A 16912-nucleotide genomic window follows, 5' to 3' on the forward strand; every position below is an offset into this window, starting at 1 on the left:
GGATTGGCTTATATTCCATTGTATTCCCAGCACTGACACAAAGTGGGGATTCAATACATATTCGTAAAATGAAAGAATTGAATGAACCCTTATACAAACATACCTTGATTTATACACTATCTAGTCATTTAAAGTGCTTAAGATGAGAACAATATATTAACTATCTAGAAAACTACAGTACACAGTCTTTACAAATATGAAATAGTATCCCCTATCACTTTTAAAAAAATATTTGGATTTTACAAGTTTTTCATAGAGTTCTTAAAGATTGGAATCCTATAAATTCCATTCAACTTCTAAGCTACATGTTCTATATCCTTTATATGTATAGAACATGACAAATATTCACCAAATACACTTTCATTGAAACCTGCCAGAGGGCCAGCCCCAGTGGCCTAGTGGTTAAGTTCCATGTGCTCCACTTCTACGGCTAGGGTTCGGTTCCCCAGCACAGACCTACACCACACATCTGTCAGTGGCCATGCTGTTGCAGTGACTCACATACAAAAAAGAGGAAGATTAGGAACAGATGTTAGCTCAGGGCAATCTTCCTCAGCAAAAACACAACAAAACAAAAGAAAATAAACCTGACAGAGGTTAAAGAAAATGTCAGGGGCTGGCCCTGTGGCTGAGTGGTTAAGTTCACACGCTGTGCTTCAGCAGCCCAGGGTTTCACAGGTTCGGATCCTGGGCATGGACCTAGCACTGCTCATCAAGCCATGCTGAGGCAGCGTCCCATATGCCACAACTAGACGGACCCACAACTAAAAATATATACAACTATGTACTGGGGAGCTTTGGAGAGAGGAAGGAAAAATGGAATCTTTAAAAAAAAATCTCACACTTAGAAACAGTTTTAATTTGCCACAATATTTTAAAAATTCAGTATGCATTATTATTATGTAACACATCTCATTTTTTTTTTTTTGAGGAAGACTGGCCCTGAGCTAACATCTGTGCCCATCTTCATCCACTTTCTATGTGGGATGCCTGCCACTGCATGGCTTGCGGAGCAGTGCCATGTCCGCAACCTGGATCCGAACTGCCTGAACCCCAGTCACTGAAGCAGAACGTGCACGCTTAATGCTACGCCACCGGGCTGGCCCCTCAAACTTTAATGTATTTACTTTAAATGCTATTTAAAGCCTGGTTATTAAAGTAGTGTTCTGAAAGACTTGAAAATGTTTCTATACCGCAGCTGCCAAATATAACTTTACAGAATTTAAAGTAGTTCTTTAGCGCTAAAAGAACTACATGCAGTGTGCACGTGCTTGCCCAAAGAAAGACCTAAAGTTTGTGGTCACCACCAGAAGGAGGGTTATTTACTCCCTAATCACCAGTAAAATTAATAGGCCGCTAGCCAGGAGGAGGTCCATGGATGAACCCATCCTAAGACGTCATTGCTTGGGAAACTGGAGAGAAGTTGGGGAGCCTTTGCTCTAGTGCCCAAAACCACATCCTTCAAGTTTTCTTGTCCTCCAAATCTAGTAAAGAAGGGGGAAAAAAGTGAGAGAATGAGAGAGAGGGAGAGGAAGAAAGTAGGGAGAGGGAGAGGAAGAGAAACGGACCCAGGAGAAAGAGGGAGAGATGGGCGGAGACCAGCTCGGGAAAGAATTGCGCGCCAAACCACGCCCATGTTTCCTAGGTAACCGGGTAAACAGACCTCCATCTCCTTTTCCCCTGTGAACTCCGCTAGGTGTTAGGTGGTGGGCAGGATATCCGAGTGGAGTCTCCCAAACGGTTGGGCCCCCCCGCAAGGAAGTGGGAACTTCCCTCGAGCCAGGTACAGCTTTGCCCTTAGAGATGAATGCCCTTGGAGGAATGAGGGTGTCTGAAAGGAAATCTCCCCTGAGCATGAAGGGCGGACTCACCTACGAAGGAAAGGATGATTTAGGAGAGAGGAGGGGCTTCATGGGAACAAAATCTCCCACGGAGTTGGGGCTCAGAGTGGGATTAAGAAAAGAAGATTCCGCATGGAATGAGAGCCCCTTGGGTAATAATAAATATGAAGAGAGAATGGCATCCCGAGAAACAAAATCTCCATTGAGCAAAGGGCTTGAAATGAGATTCAAAAGACAGAATATTTCTAGAACCCTCACGGAGAATAATAATTTAGAAGTCAACAGGGTCTCAGCCTCACAGGAAAGAAAACCTTCTCTGGGTATGTTGCCGGGAAGAGTGGGTTTAGAAAATGAGTGTCTTCTGGCGGATTGTTCTGGAAGGATAACACGGTCTTCTTTGGGCATGGTGTGTGAAGGTTCACAGGCTCTGGGGAGCAGGAGAGGTCCTGTGGCTGGTGCCTCTGAAGGGTTAGAGGCTTCAAGATGGAAGCAGCCTGCTTTGGGTATGGAACCTGGAGAGGAGCTGGAAAAAGAGTCGACCTGTGTGGTGATGAAGCCCAGTGCAGAGATGAAGCCTCCTGTGGAGGTGGACATTGGGCTACCCCAAGCAGAGGAGCCAGATGAAACTAAGAATACAGAGCCCCAAATAGGCTTGGTGATAGAACCTTCTGACTGCCAGTTTGCCCAACAACCTGAAGAGAAAACGGAGGCTGAAAACACTGAACCAGGAGTAGAACCTCCAGATCGCATCAGACCCATATACTCTGGGAAATTTTTTGATCGGATGCCTTGCTGGCCAAGTGTAAGTTTTTTTGTAGTATTTTCCCTAGGAATTATGTATAGCCATATTGAGATGATAAACTAATGAGACTTGTTGGATTTGTGGAGTCAAATTGCAAAGACTTCTTTGGGATTCTGATATCCCTTGTCCCATTGGACTCTTTCCAGCTGCTTTTTTGTCTCATCTCCTTTGATTCTCTGCTGCCTTTCTAGATGTCAGCTTTGTTTTCTGTGTGCACCAGTGGGTTCTTCCTGATTTCTCCCTCCTTTCTCCTTTGACCTTATTTCATTCCTCAACCTGCATTTTCTCTGCCCTCTCACTGAGATATGTGTTGTATCCTAATATTATTTATGCTATGAGTTACTCATTCCTTCAGCAAAGACTTGTGGTGGCCATTATGCTGGGTACCGGATGATATAAAATGAAAAGTACATGATCCCTACCCTCTGGGTTTAGGCGCTCACCCCAATGTTGGAGAGAGATAACTAAACAAATATTAAATAGGTGTCTAAATAGAAAACAGACGTGATTCTTCTGTCATAGAAGTACATTCTAAGCACTGAACTCAGGGGAAAGATTGGACAACTCTGTTTGGAGATGGGAAAGGCTTTTCAGAGCAAGTAATATTGGAGCTAATTTAGAAAGGTGTCAGTGTTTGGCAGATGGAAAAAAGAGAGCATCTTGGGCAAAGAAAGACATAGAGCATGACTAAAACTTCTTGTGTTTGGGAGATATGTGTTGGAACAAATAATCAATAACCAATCTATAGATAAGGAAGACAGAGAGACATTTAATGAGCTTAATGTGAGTACTAGTCTGGAAGCAGTCCCTTCCACAGGGAAGAAAGCACTCCGGGGCGGCATGGTTTACAGCGTGGTTGTATACCGCTTCAGAACAAAGAACATACATGACAGGAACACAGCTCCCCCCCAACCCCTCACCAAATCACAAGGAGATGTTTTGCTGCAGTTTTACAGCAGGTCAACTTGACCTTAATTCTCTGGGAAGAAAAGCTTGTCTTCGCGGACGTACTGGTATTGGCATCAGAGAGAGGGAGACCTTACATTCCTATCTTTAAAGGGTGCATTCTTTGTTTTGAGAAAATGTTTGAAGCAGATGTACAATGTGTATTTGGTGGGCCATAAGTCAGGCTGCTCTGGGAAAAACAAGTTTTAGGCCAAATCCGATTTAAAAGAGTGGCTTCCCCATATACCTCAATATGTGAAAACTTATTATTATTCTTATTATTTTCATCACATATATAAGCAATGCTGTTTACTCATCATGGTGTTAAAAGATAAAGCTGAAGAAGAAATATGTGGAAGAAATCTAAAGGTCCAGAATTCAGGGGTAAAACATATAGATACAGGAAAAATGGTGGATCTTAACGAAAGAAGGAATACATAAATTTGACTTTTAGAAATAATTCTGATATCAGAAGTAATGATGGACTGGAAGGGGGAGATATTGGATCGCAGGAAAAAGTTAGAAGGCTATTCCAAAGTAATGACAGCCTGAAATGAATGTAGAGTTAGAAGGAATAGACAGCAAAGTGCCATTATGAGAGCTTTTTAGGAGATGATATTGTTAAGAATTGCCATCCAGTTGTGGATCTATGTGGTGTAAGAGAGGGAGATTGGTGGATGACTTAGGAGTTTCTAAGTTCATAATGATCTCTTCTGGTTTGGTAGCAAATGAATACCTGGTGTTGGCCATCTTGAGTCTGAGATATCTACAAGATATCAAAAGAAGCCAGGGAGATAGTTGGTAATGTGAGACCATTAGAGCCACGGGTGGGGATGGTAGAAGGTCTAAGCAAGAACCTGGGGGAACACATTTATAAGATGGTCACAGAAAGAAATGTCAATTAGGTGAATTCTTGAGGACAAAGACTTTATCTTATTTATTGTGTAGTTTCATGGCAGATCACAATACCTGGCATACAGTGGTCATTCAGTAAATATATCTGAAAATGGAAAGAAGGCTGGATGATTAAACAGGAGAAAGAACAGTCAGAGAAGAAAGAGGTGAGTCTGAGAGGGTAGTATTGAGGAACATAAAGGAGGCATCCTTAAGGCATTCTGGAAATAAAGATTCCACACACTGAGATTTGAGAACAGAATTCAGCTGAAGTGCTCACAGGAATTCTGCAGAATTTTATCTGGGTCCACAGACTTTTGTTCCCCTTGGGACTCAGGGTGTACTTTTGTCTTTGACCCACTTTGCTTTCTGGTTCCCTTATTGAATTTCCCCAGCCACTTTCTTCTCACTTGACCACTCCTGCTTCTTCTTTCTGGATTGGTTCTGCAGTCTATGGATTCAGACCTGATCTCACACACAAGCAGATAGCAGCTTCCGGTTTCTAACACAGGCAATTCTAAACCCTCTGCTTCCTCCTACCTCTCACATCCTCCTTTCTAAATGTGACAGAACAGGGGAGGGAGTTTCAAGGAGAAAGTGAATAGCAGTGTTAAAACTTCTCTGATAGGGTAAGTAGAAGAAAGATTAATTAGCTTTGGCAATGAAGTAAATTAGCTGCATTGTTAGAGTGGCATAATGGATGGAGAATTCCAATTGCAATATGCTGAAGAGCAAATGGGAAATTAGAATTGGAGAAAGTTACTGTGAATCTGTTTTTCCTTAAGAAGTGTGACACTGAATAGAAGGGAGTAAAGATTCTGTTTAGGAATCTTTTTATTTAGTCAGTCTGTAGAGGAGTTTGAGATAACACAAAGGAGATAATGGGTGGAACCAGCTCCTAGATAAGCAAGAGGGAGTGGAATTAGGACCATAGGTGAGAAGAGAGGTTAGCCTTGCCTAGAAACAAGACTCCTTTTAAAAAAGTGGGGTTTTTTTTTGTATATTAAAATATCTATTGTTACTATAAAACAAAAATAATAACATTATAGAAAATTTAGAAAATAGAAATGAAAATACTCACAATCTTACCACCCTAATACAATGCCTACAAGCAATATGCTGCATTCACATTAACATTTATTGGAGGCTAACTGTATCAACACCACTGTTCATGGAGCTTCGCAGATATTAGCTCATTGGCTCTCATAACAAACCTATGAGGCAGCTTCTACTAGCAAATTCCATTTTACAGGTGAGAATACTGAGGCAAATCAGATAAATTGGCCAAGGTCATACAGCTAGGCAGTGATAGCCCAGAGTTTGGTGTCACAACTTCTGGCTCAAGCGTCTGAGTTCTTGATTATAGTTATCCCTCAGTATCCACAGGAGGATTGGTTCCAGGACCCCCCATGGATACCGAAATCTGAAGATGCTCAAGTCCTTTATATAAAGTGGCATACTATTTGCATATAACCTATGCGTATCCTCCCATATACTTTAAATCATCTCTAGATTACTTATAATACGTAATACAATGTAAATGCTACATAAATAGTTGTTATACTGTGTTGTTTAGGGAATAATGACATGGAAAAAAAAGTCTGTACATGTTCAGTACAGATGTAACTATCGTAGGCCTTTCCATCCAAGGTTGACTGACCCACGGATGCAAAACCCACTGATACAGAGGGCCGACTGTGTACTACACTTCCTGTGACACTTTTCTCCAAATGCATTTTTATGTAGTTGTAACATCAAGTATAAAAATGTGTCTTGTTTTTCATATATTATTTACTAAGCACTTACTACAGAGACTTTAAGAGATCTTTTAATGATAAAAAACAATATTTCTGTAAGTTATATGATTCTTTAGTTAACTCATTCCCCCTCTTTTTGGGAATTAAAATTTTTTCCAGATTTTTCTATAAAAATCATCTGTGAACATCTTTATGCATATGTCTTTTTATATGTCTTGGAATATTTCCTTAGGATAGAGTTTCAGCAGAAGTCAAAGGATTGATCTTTTTCTAGTTCCTGTTGCCAAATTCTTTCCTAACACGTTGTATCACTAAATTTAAAACATTGATAATGATTTGTTAGGCATTGTTTTAATTCATGTTTATTTGATTTACAATGAAATTGAGAAATTGCATCATATGTTTGTTTTCATTGTTTTTCTTATTTTTATATCTGGTCACCTTGATGAACTCTTATTAGTCTTAATTATTTATCATTATTTCTTTTGAAAGTAAGGTCTTTTTTCTGACTTTAATGGGAATAATTCTAGTGCTTCACTGTTAAGTAGTATTTTTGCTGAAGATTTCTGATATATCAAGCTAAGGACAGCTGTATCCATTCCCAGTTTTCTAAGAATGTTTAAAAATTAAGAATAGGCTTTGAACTATGAAAAGCTTTTTTCACGTTTGTTGAAACATATCTTTTCCAAATTAAAGTGGTTAATTTTCTAATAGTGGATCATCTTCATATTTTTGAGCTAAGCCCTAGTTGGTTGTGATATATTATTATTATTATTATATATTCCTGGACTTGAATTGCCAGTATTTTACTGGGATTTTTGCATCTATGATCCTATGTAAGATTAGACAGTAGTTTTCCTTTTCGTGCTATCTTTCTCTGAGTTTGGTATTAGGATAATGCTAGTATATAAAAAGAATTGGGAAGCCTTTCATTTTTTCAATTTTCTTTATGCTTGTCACAGTATATATATTATGCATATTTTCTACACATGATATATAATTTGGTAGATAAGCTGAAAGCGGAAGGACAAGAGATCCGCCATATCCTGATCAAGGGATGGGATGGTAAAGTATTTGATGCTCCGAGTTCATCCACTTTTAGAGGGGGAAAGAAATGCATTTGAGTGACATCAAAACCCAGATTCGAACTTGGCTGTGAGGAGAGTTTAGAGGAAAATTCCTCTTGTGAAAAGCCTGCGAAGATCAGTCCCTGAGGACAATTGCTTTGTTCAGGGTGCATTCAGGGAACTGGGGGAGCTCATCTCAGTGAGAGGCCTTTCTAGTGTTGGAGGAAGAAGGGCAGATACATCTCACTGTGTGGACACTCGTCCTGTGGTTTGAAGGTGCTGCCCGGAGTTGGGGTTGAGCTGCAAGTGAAGGTGTACTCTAAGGGACTTATGAGACCCCCTCAGGCCTTCTAGTCCTTCTGGCAAAACAGTTTTTGGTATGACAGCAAGGACCTGTATTCAGGAAAAATTTCCAAGAAAAAGTGGCTTGAGGAGAGATTTTTAGAGTATCCGTCAAAATCCAAAATGATTCAGGGAACAATAGGTCCTTTCCATGTGAAGGCCTAGTGGCCCTTGAAAAGTTCTTGGTTCCTGGAAAGCATTTTGGTTGAGATGAAAATTGCTATAATGGTCATTTCTCCAAGACATCCTAAGCCTGTCCCCTGACGGCCATTAGTGCACTGACTATGGCAGAAACCCTGGTGTTATTACAGCAAAACAACTGAACCATATAAAGGGCATTGGTAAACAGTATTAAGCCGTGAAGTACAAAGAGAAGGAAGGAAGGAAAGGTTCAAAAAAAGGATAAGAAAAAAATGATAGTATCTACGATGACTAGACAGTATGTTAGGCACTGGGGCTACGAAGATGAAAAATGATACACTACCTACTTTCAGGAAACTTAGAGTCTAGAGGCTTGAGACCAATAGACAAATAATTTTATAATATGGTAAATGTCATGCAGAGGGATGCCTTATTTTTTTCCCTATTCTACGCTAAGAGAACCTGGTAGCTATTGGGGGAATGGGGAGAGGCAAAGGGGTCACCCATTTGTAAATCTTGTGAGAACTTGCTACTTATGCAAGCTCTAGTACTGAAAAAAAAAGTACAAAGACTCATTTTGTCTTAATTTGCAAAAAGCCAATCTTTGCAGAATTCTGAGAAGTGGGTGGTTTCATTTGCATAATGGGTTCAGAGCCTTCTGGGCAGAAAGGAATTGATGCTATCACATTTAACTTGTCTTCTGAGATATTCAGATTTAAGGATACAAATGGGTAAAACAGAGTGATCTTGACCAAGGCCCAGTGGGAGATACGGGACCGTTATGCTAGCCCACACTGAGTTTGGAGAGTGGAAGGCAGCATGATGATTATGGGTCTCTGAGCTAAAAATGATCTTGTATCAACTTTCCTGAGTTGATCTGAATCTTGGAAACCAATTGTGTGAGAAATGAAAACGGTACTTGGTCACAGAAAGCTGTAATATTGGGGACTGATTGAGGAGCTGGCCAAGTGAGGTGGCACTGGTATGGTTAGGAACCAAGTAAGGAGGTGGCTGAGCGAGGAGGTAATCAGTGCAGCTGGGATTTTGGTTACATAAAGAGGGCCTGAGCAGATAAGTAAGTTTATTGAGGACAATAGAAGCCAGAATTCTCACTAATGGAGAAAAGAGTTACAAATATGAAAAGGAGAAGGATAGAACGAATTCTGTTGTGTTGGACTATAATTGGAGGTATCAGTGGCATATCTATATTTATATCTATATCTGGTCTATGTCCGTGTCAAAATTCATATCTGTGTATTTGTACACATTTAACTAAATAGAAAGTTGTAAAATTGATGTAGATGCTAGTGTATCAGGTGTGTCTACATACACACACTTCCTAACTCTATCCTCTAAGAGGACCTAGAAGTGATGTTTATCTAGTAGCAATGAGTACACCAAAACCAAGATCTTGATTTCCAAATACCATTCTCTATTAAAAGGAATCAGGACTCTTTGGAGGAATGGCTGACTGTAGGGCTGATGCAGTACGATAGGAACTTGGAACACCTTTGGGAGCCAAAAAGTAAGAAAATTTTCAAAGAATGGTGCAGATATGTCTAAGGGGCACAGAAACAAACTCGAAGGGGCTCCTAATAGCCCAACTGTTATATTTTGAGCATTGAATAAAATTACCATTGAATAAAATAGAAATCCATGAGCACATACTGAATAACTACATGAATGATTGAATAAGTAGCAAGAAAAGAAAGCTTCCTTGCAGTATAATGCCAATTAATAAATGCAGGTGGAATGATGGAATTAGGTCATCATTTGGCAACCATCACAGTACTAATGATTTAGGCAAGAGTCATCAATGGCTATTAAAACAGTAGTTGAAAGTTTAATGAGGAAGTGGATATTTATTAATTACAAAGGAAAAATAACTTTATGGTGGAGAAACCTAGCAGACATTACTTTGATTACCTTCATTAGTGATCAAAGTTAACACTGCTAGTAACAGGACAAGTTGACAGTGTATGTTCCCTGACAGAACACAGCATTGTGTCTGTGATATCTCTGACAAAAATGTATAACTTTAATCATAAGAAAACACTAGTCAAACCTAAATTGAGAGATATTTTACAAAATAACTGGCCTCTGCTCAAAAAATGTCAAGGTCATGAAAGACAAGGAAACATTAGGAACTGTTCCTGACAGAAGGAGACAAAGAGACATGACAACTAAATTCTGTGCATGTGTGGTGGCTGTGGTGGTGCCTTGCTCATATGTCCCTTCAGGAGGACCTGCTATGAGGAGTTTAGGTGATTGACAGCGTCTACCTGCTGCCCCATAGATATACTACAGTGTTCACCAGGCCATGCTCCCAATGCCTGAGCATGGCAGGGCTACCACAACTGGACCCTTTTTGCCCAACAACATGGGATTCCTTTAATAGGAAACTTAGTCTCAGAGACCACACATTGGCCTGGCCAAAATTTTCTCAAAACTGTGCTGTAGTCTGAAGCTCTTCCTTCTTAATACTTCCTTCTCTCTCACCTTTCACAGGTGTCATGGTCTGAGAGCTCTCCCTGCTTACTCTTCCCCCTTTATCTTTCATGGGTGTTTTCCGGAGTAAATCTCTTACATGTCTAATCATAGTGTCTGCTGAGGAACCAAACAATCACACCGTGATCTTGGATTTGCTCCTTTTCCTATAAAGGATAGTATTGGGGCAACTGCTGATATTTTAATGGGGTCCTTATATTAGATACTAGTATTAGATTAATGTTAATTTCCTGATTTTTGAGACCTGTAATAGTTGTTTTTTAAGATAATAAACCACGAGGAAAAAGAAAATAGAAGAGGACACACAGTTAAGAAATTTCAATGGACTTTAGAAAATAGGAAGACAGAGATATGGCAACCGATTTTGCAGAGCAAGGAAAAATGATATTTGAGGGAAATCAGACAGTGATTGCCACCAGAAGTGCTTCAATTTGCCTGAAATAATCCTTGAGAAGCTCAGCCCTTGGAAGATGTGTTAAAGCTTGGATCTGAAAATCAAAGGATTGGTTGAAAGCCCATATTCAGCATAGTTGGGTTTCCAGTACCTTCTCCATCCTATGCTACCCTGACTCCCTACTTCTCTGTACCAATTCCCCCTCCCTTCCACCAAAACTGTAGATTTATTTTCCTTAAGTGGTTTTTGGAGTCAAAGACACCAAGTTGAAGATAAGGCGGTGGGGGAGGAGTGGGAAGAGGTGTGAGGTGGGGAGGCGAGGAAGCTCCATGGGGCATTGACAAGTAAAGAGTACCCTCCTTTTTTGGGCAGAGATTGGGCGTCCCTGTAATGCACAGAGGCAAAGGGAAAGGGCTCCAGCCACCTGGGCGTCATGTCTTCAGTGCCACCAGCTTCCAGTCCGCTGGTTCTATCATCAAGCGCCGGGATATGAGAAAGAGAAAAAGTGAAAAATAAGTAAAAATGTACTTTCTGTAAAGCAGTTTCCCTAGCTTCCTCTCCCAAGGGGCCCCTGAGAGGCAGCAGCCAGGAGTAAAGCCAGACCTCTCCAGTAGGCAGTGCATAGAGAGGCAGTAGTGCATGATGAGTAAGAGTAGAGATTTGAAAGCCAGCCTGCTTGGGTTCAGATATCTGCCAATATATAAGCAGGGTAACCTTGTTACTCAGTGGAGATGGTGATGGTAATAGTACCTACCTCATAGAAATAATTATGAGTATTAAATGAATTAATACACATCAAACGCTTAGAACTGTGTTCAGTACATGCTGTGTGCTTTGTAATTGTCAACTATTATTATTATTCTCTGGAAAGTCTGAGTAGTCTAGAGGAAAAATATTCTTACTGGGGACTCTACCAAAATAAAGACTGCCTCATCATCTCATCAGCTTATAGGGAAGCCCAAGGGCCAACAAACCCTGCAATATACACAGAACTACTAATCATCTTTGTAGGGCCTACCTTTTTAATAAGATGATCAGACTCCAGCTTGAAAGGGAAAGGTCAAAACAAGCTAAGAGAAAATATAGATACAAACATAGAAGGAACAGAGAGAAATGTGAACAAACCAAAAAGATTATCTGAGAGAGAAAAGATGTTGCATCCATAAAACAAGGTTGAAACTTTGAGCTAACGTCTGTTGCCAGTCTACCACTTTTTTTTCTCCCCAAAGCCCCAGTACGTAGTTGCATATCCTAGTTGTAAGTTCTTCCAGTTCTTCTATGTGGGATGCCACCACAGCATGGCTTGATGAGTGATGTATAGGTCTGCACCCAGGATCAGAACTGGAGAACCCGAGGCTGCTGAAGTGGAGCCTGTGAACTTAACCACTGTGCTGCCAGGCCAGCCCAAGGTTAAAAGTTTTAAGAGAAAAACCAGAGAAGAAGGAAGAATCTTTTAGAACTTAAATATGATAATTTAAATAAAAATTCAATAGAAGATTGGAGGATGAAGTCAAAGATATTTTTCAGGCATTGAAACAAAAAGAAAAAGATTAGAAAACATTTGATTAATGGTAGTTCCAGAAAGAGAGAATAGATAAAGCAGAAAAATGTTATCCAAGAAATATGGCAAAATTTCCTTGAAGGATACAAATCAAGAATCCAAGGAGTTAACTGAGGATCAAGTCAAGTGAAAGAAAGTAGACCCATTACACGGAACATTATTGTGAAATTCTGAAAACTAGGAATACAGAGATGATTCTAAATACTTCCATAGGGGGGAAAAAAGTCACATACAGTGGAGCAAAATTCAAAACTGCATCAGACTTGTCCATAGCAAGTCCGTCTTTTAAAGGACAGTGGCATAATGCCTTCAATTCAGAAACAAAATTATTTGCTACCTTGTATTCTATACCTAGCCAAACTATTAACCAAAGGTAAGAGTGGAATAAAGACATTTTCAAGGATGTAAGGAAACAGAAGTTGGCTTTTTATGCATAAAGCCATAAAGTCTTAGGAAATGACTAAAGAATTTATTTCAGTGAAATGGGAGCATAGACCCAAAAGGAGGAATAGATGGAATCCAGGGAATGGGCAATCCACTAGTAAAGTATGGCAAAGGAACCATTCTGAGGACAAGGACTCTGCACCAGACCTAAAGAGCAACCAGCTGGGGTTGAAGCAGGAAGAGGAAGCGTTGTAGGAGGGAGTTTATAATAAAAAGAATACACCCTTAAAGTTAAACAGATCAGATGGATCACTTGGAAAAATATAGAAATAGGCACATCAAACAAAAAGCAGGGGCCAGCCCCATGGCTGAATGGTTAAGTTCGAGCGCTCTGCTTTAGCAGCCGGGGGTTTCGCCAGTTCAGATCCTGGGCACGAACATGGCATCGCTCATCAGGTGATGCTGAGGCGGCATCCCACATGCCACAACTAGAAGGACCCACAACTAAAAATATACAACTGTGTACCGGGGGTGCTTTGGGGAGAAAAAGGAAAAATAAAATCTTTAAAAAAAAAGCAAACCAAAGGTGATGATTATGAAAAAATAACATACACATTCTTGGTTCAGCAGGGAACAGTAATCCAATTATGATAATGGCAACACTATTGGCTTTATACAAAATTGTGATGTAACCTTATTGAGAGGATGGGAGAGCGGAAGTAGTGATGGTATGAGAGAGCTATAGCCTTCTAGACCGTAAAAGGGAGTCAGTGGATGATGTCTGAAACTAATTAATCAATACATAGCACTATAAGGAGATTGTATAGAAATGTCAAGATAAATACCAGAAAAAATAGCTGCAAGTGAAGAAGACACTTATCTCTAGAAAGCGGGACTACGTATGAATGGGGCAGAGAAATGCTGTTTTTTATTACAACTCTGATTTTTAAATGGAGTACACATGTTGCTTAGACAAAAATTAATTTTGAAAGATAGAGAAAACAAAGAAAGAAAGAAAATAACGACAGGCATTCGTTCTTTTAACACTTGAATGCGGCGGCCATATGGCCTCCTTGCCTTATCTGTCCTGTATAAATGACTTGAACTTGGAGGAGCATAGGCTTGTCCTTCTGGGGGATGGGTGCTAAAACAATACTGCGTGGAGGTGAGTGACGAATTGGGTAGGGAGTCCTTGCTGCGGGAGCCGCAAAGATGTAGATGCATATACCTTGTAAAATAGATTATTTGGTTTCATTTTTCCTCCTTGGATTTGAAACTTTATCTTCTTCTCCCTCTCTCCTTTGAAATAATCTGCTGGCCATTATTGAAGTGTTTTTTCCAGGCTGGGCTTAGTTGTGTTGTGGGGAATTAATGTAAGTTTGAGCCTGAGAATTAAGGGGGCAGCACTTCTTTCTCTAAAACCAATCTGTGGTTGAGAATGGTAACTGGAAAGAAGTCTTTAAGAGAAAGGAGAAAAGATTTATGTTATTAAAAACTCACTGTCTTACCTATATGGAAATTTTCCTTTGATTGCCAACCTTGGAAAATAGGACTTTTATTTTATAAATGAAGTCAGTAGTAGAAACAGAGAAATGAAACTTCTGGCTAGGTTTTCCTATAGGGCTTTACATGCAAGGCTAGTCTAGTGTCACAAAAAACAAACAAAGCCTTCAAGGCTGAATTAATGGGAAATCACTAAACGATCCTCCCTTTTGAGATTCAAAATGTACATTGGTGTGTTAAAGATCCAGCATTTCCCAAGTTTTTGCCAGCAGAATTTTGTTTTTGTTTTTGTTTTTTTTTACTATGTCTATTAACTGTAAGTGATCGTGGGACTAAAGTTTGGGGAACAGCGCTAAGGAGCTCCACCCAGGCCTGGTGGTGGAGGAAGGGGTCCCTGCTAGGAGTTCACAGTACTGCCAGAGTGTTTTAGGACCTGGTGGAGGATGGGTTACACCTAATGTTTGTCTGTGTTTCTTGGCCGGATTCTAACACCAAAGCCCCTGAGGCAAAAGGAAGTCTCAGGGAACGTCACTTTTTCTCAGGTTAGGGAGGTCATTGGATCACCCTAGGCCACCTTTTAGAGTTCAGGACCGTTAAAGCTGCTTTTAAATTCTGTCATGGGTCTGCAGATGCTTGATTATTATTCCTAGTTTCTAGTGCTCTTGCTTTTCCTTCTGTTTGATGTTGTTTACAGACTTTTTGATACCTGTTGCTTTCTTTTGCTTAATAAAGCAATGCATAGTAGAAAATATTAAGACGGATAGGACAAAGAAGAAAATAAAAGTCACTTGTAATCTTGCCACTCAGAAATAGATTCACAACTAACAACTTTTTGTCTGTGTTCTGTGTGTACTGCGTATAGAGATGTGATTCTGTGTATTTGTCTGATGCAAATGTACGTCTTTGTTTTAATTCACATTATCTCATGAAAATTTCCCTATACCATTAAAAATTATTTGTATACATCATTTAAAATGATTCCACAGTAGCATATCATTGGACAGCACCATAGTTCATTTAGCCATTTGCCCATTGCTGCATATTTAGTGTGTTTAATTTATATCTATATAATAAAACACAATTTCATTTGGTTTGTCTCTTACTGAGCCACATGAAAAGTGACACAATAGATTTTCACCAAACTTGGAGAGTATGTTTGGGATAGCCAGATTCAAAGTGTAGGCTATGAAGAAAAGAGTGTATTTAATGTTGTGGGAATTGGTGGAAAAACTGTAGGGGAGGAAAAATAATTTTCCCTCTACCCTTCTGAGTTCTTGGCTAAGACTCCCTATCATAAAAGACAGATTAGCAAGAGGAAAACAAACAGAAATTTATTAGCATGTACGCCTCATTTATAAGTGGGAGATATGCAGGAAAACTGAGTAACTCCCCAGTATGGCCCAAGCCATCACCTTAAATACTATCATTAGCCAAAGACAAAAGAAAGATGTTGGGGCAAGGACAAGGCCAGTTATGGGAGGTTACCAGGGAAAGCATGATAAACAAGGGTAAGATTTGTTATGCAGATTTAATTCAGTGCCTTCTCCATTGATAAGAGTTTCTGGAGTTTTGGAGTCATCCTTCTTTTCCTGGTACAGAGAGGGAGACATCTTTACAAGTGATTTCCTTTGTAAAATATAAATGTCCCTTACAAAAGGATAGCTTATACTCTGTTTTCAGAGCTTCTCTCACATCTGCTGTTTCTTAAAATATCAGCCCTACATAATCCTTATGCCAAAGAGGCATATTTTGGGGTGGCATATTCTGCTACCCTTCACACCTCAGATTGATGAACGGGCATCCTTGAGAACAACTGAAATAAAAAGAGAGCTCCATGACTGGGGTGGGGTAGGGGCGACTTTCAAATATATTATGAGACTATAGATAGAAATCCAACATAATGGCTTTCATTTTTGTGTCTCCAATCAAATGGCATGAGGACATCAAAACCTAATCACAGCTACTGATTTGCAATCAAATTGCTTTTACTCTGGGCAACTCTATGAGGAATACCAAGGGTATTTCTGTCCAATAGACTATTTACAATGCTGGAAAACTAGAATATCTGCTGTCAGGCACTTGGAAAGGAAGTAGATGAGAGACAAGTAGAATTATCTGTCCAGCCATGGACTGATTGATCCAACTATCAATCCATTCTTCCTTCTATCTCTCTAACCACCTATGACACAGAGAGTAGCTGCCTTGGTATCTCTGTGTTCTTCAGCCTCATGAGGTCATCTTTCCTCTGACTATTTAAAAGAATGACTGGAGCTCCTATAACATGTATAGCAAAAAAGATTATGTTCCCTGATATCTATGAGATTCTTATAATTTCCAGCTGAATTACAAATCACTTGTATCTCTCCTCCCTTTCCTCCACCCTGCCTTCACCCCAAGCTGGAACACAGCCTTTTCTTTTTTCCACAAGGTTCTCCTCACATAACGTAGCTGTGTGAGTAGAAGTTACTTAAGATTTGGCATTAAGGCTGGGCTGCTTCTTCATGGCCAGTTTCTCATCTTGGCCCTGCTCATCTTCTTGCTAGATCTTGCCTTCCTTTCACTTTCTTCTCAATCTATCTATCATCTCCTTTAATTCTTCCTTCCTTAGTCTATCCTGTCAATAGTTCACATTTTCTCCCATTTTTTAGCAAAGCAATTAACTTTTCTGTCTGGCCATGTCTGTGGGCTTCTCAATTTTTAAAATTTTTTTGAGGAAGATTAGCCCTGAGCTAACATCTGCTGCCAATTCTCCTCTTTTTGCTTAGGAAGACTG

The 16912-nt window shown here is 39.8% G+C and overlaps 1 protein-coding gene and 1 non-coding gene across 2 annotated transcripts in view; both read left to right on the forward strand.

The window, feature by feature from the left end:
* Window positions 1-1587: 1587 nt before the first annotated feature.
* The window catches only part of EFHB (EF-hand domain family member B), a 46818-nt gene continuing 31493 nt past the window's right edge, over window positions 1588-16912 (forward strand). Inside the window, exons 1-2 of the mRNA XM_046640661.1 lie at window positions 1588-1645; window positions 1697-2643. Coding sequence (XP_046496617.1) covers window positions 1588-1645; window positions 1697-2643 — 1005 coding nt within the window. The remainder of the gene's footprint in view (window positions 1646-1696; window positions 2644-16912) is intronic.
* Window positions 11047-11184, forward strand: LOC124231315 (small nucleolar RNA SNORA57). The gene has a single exon (XR_006886488.1). It is a non-coding gene; the product is annotated as a small nucleolar RNA SNORA57 (small nucleolar RNA).

This window comes from Equus quagga, chromosome 1 (assembly GCF_021613505.1).
Source record: "Equus quagga isolate Etosha38 chromosome 1, UCLA_HA_Equagga_1.0, whole genome shotgun sequence".
Taxonomy (NCBI): Eukaryota; Metazoa; Chordata; class Mammalia; order Perissodactyla; family Equidae; genus Equus; species Equus quagga.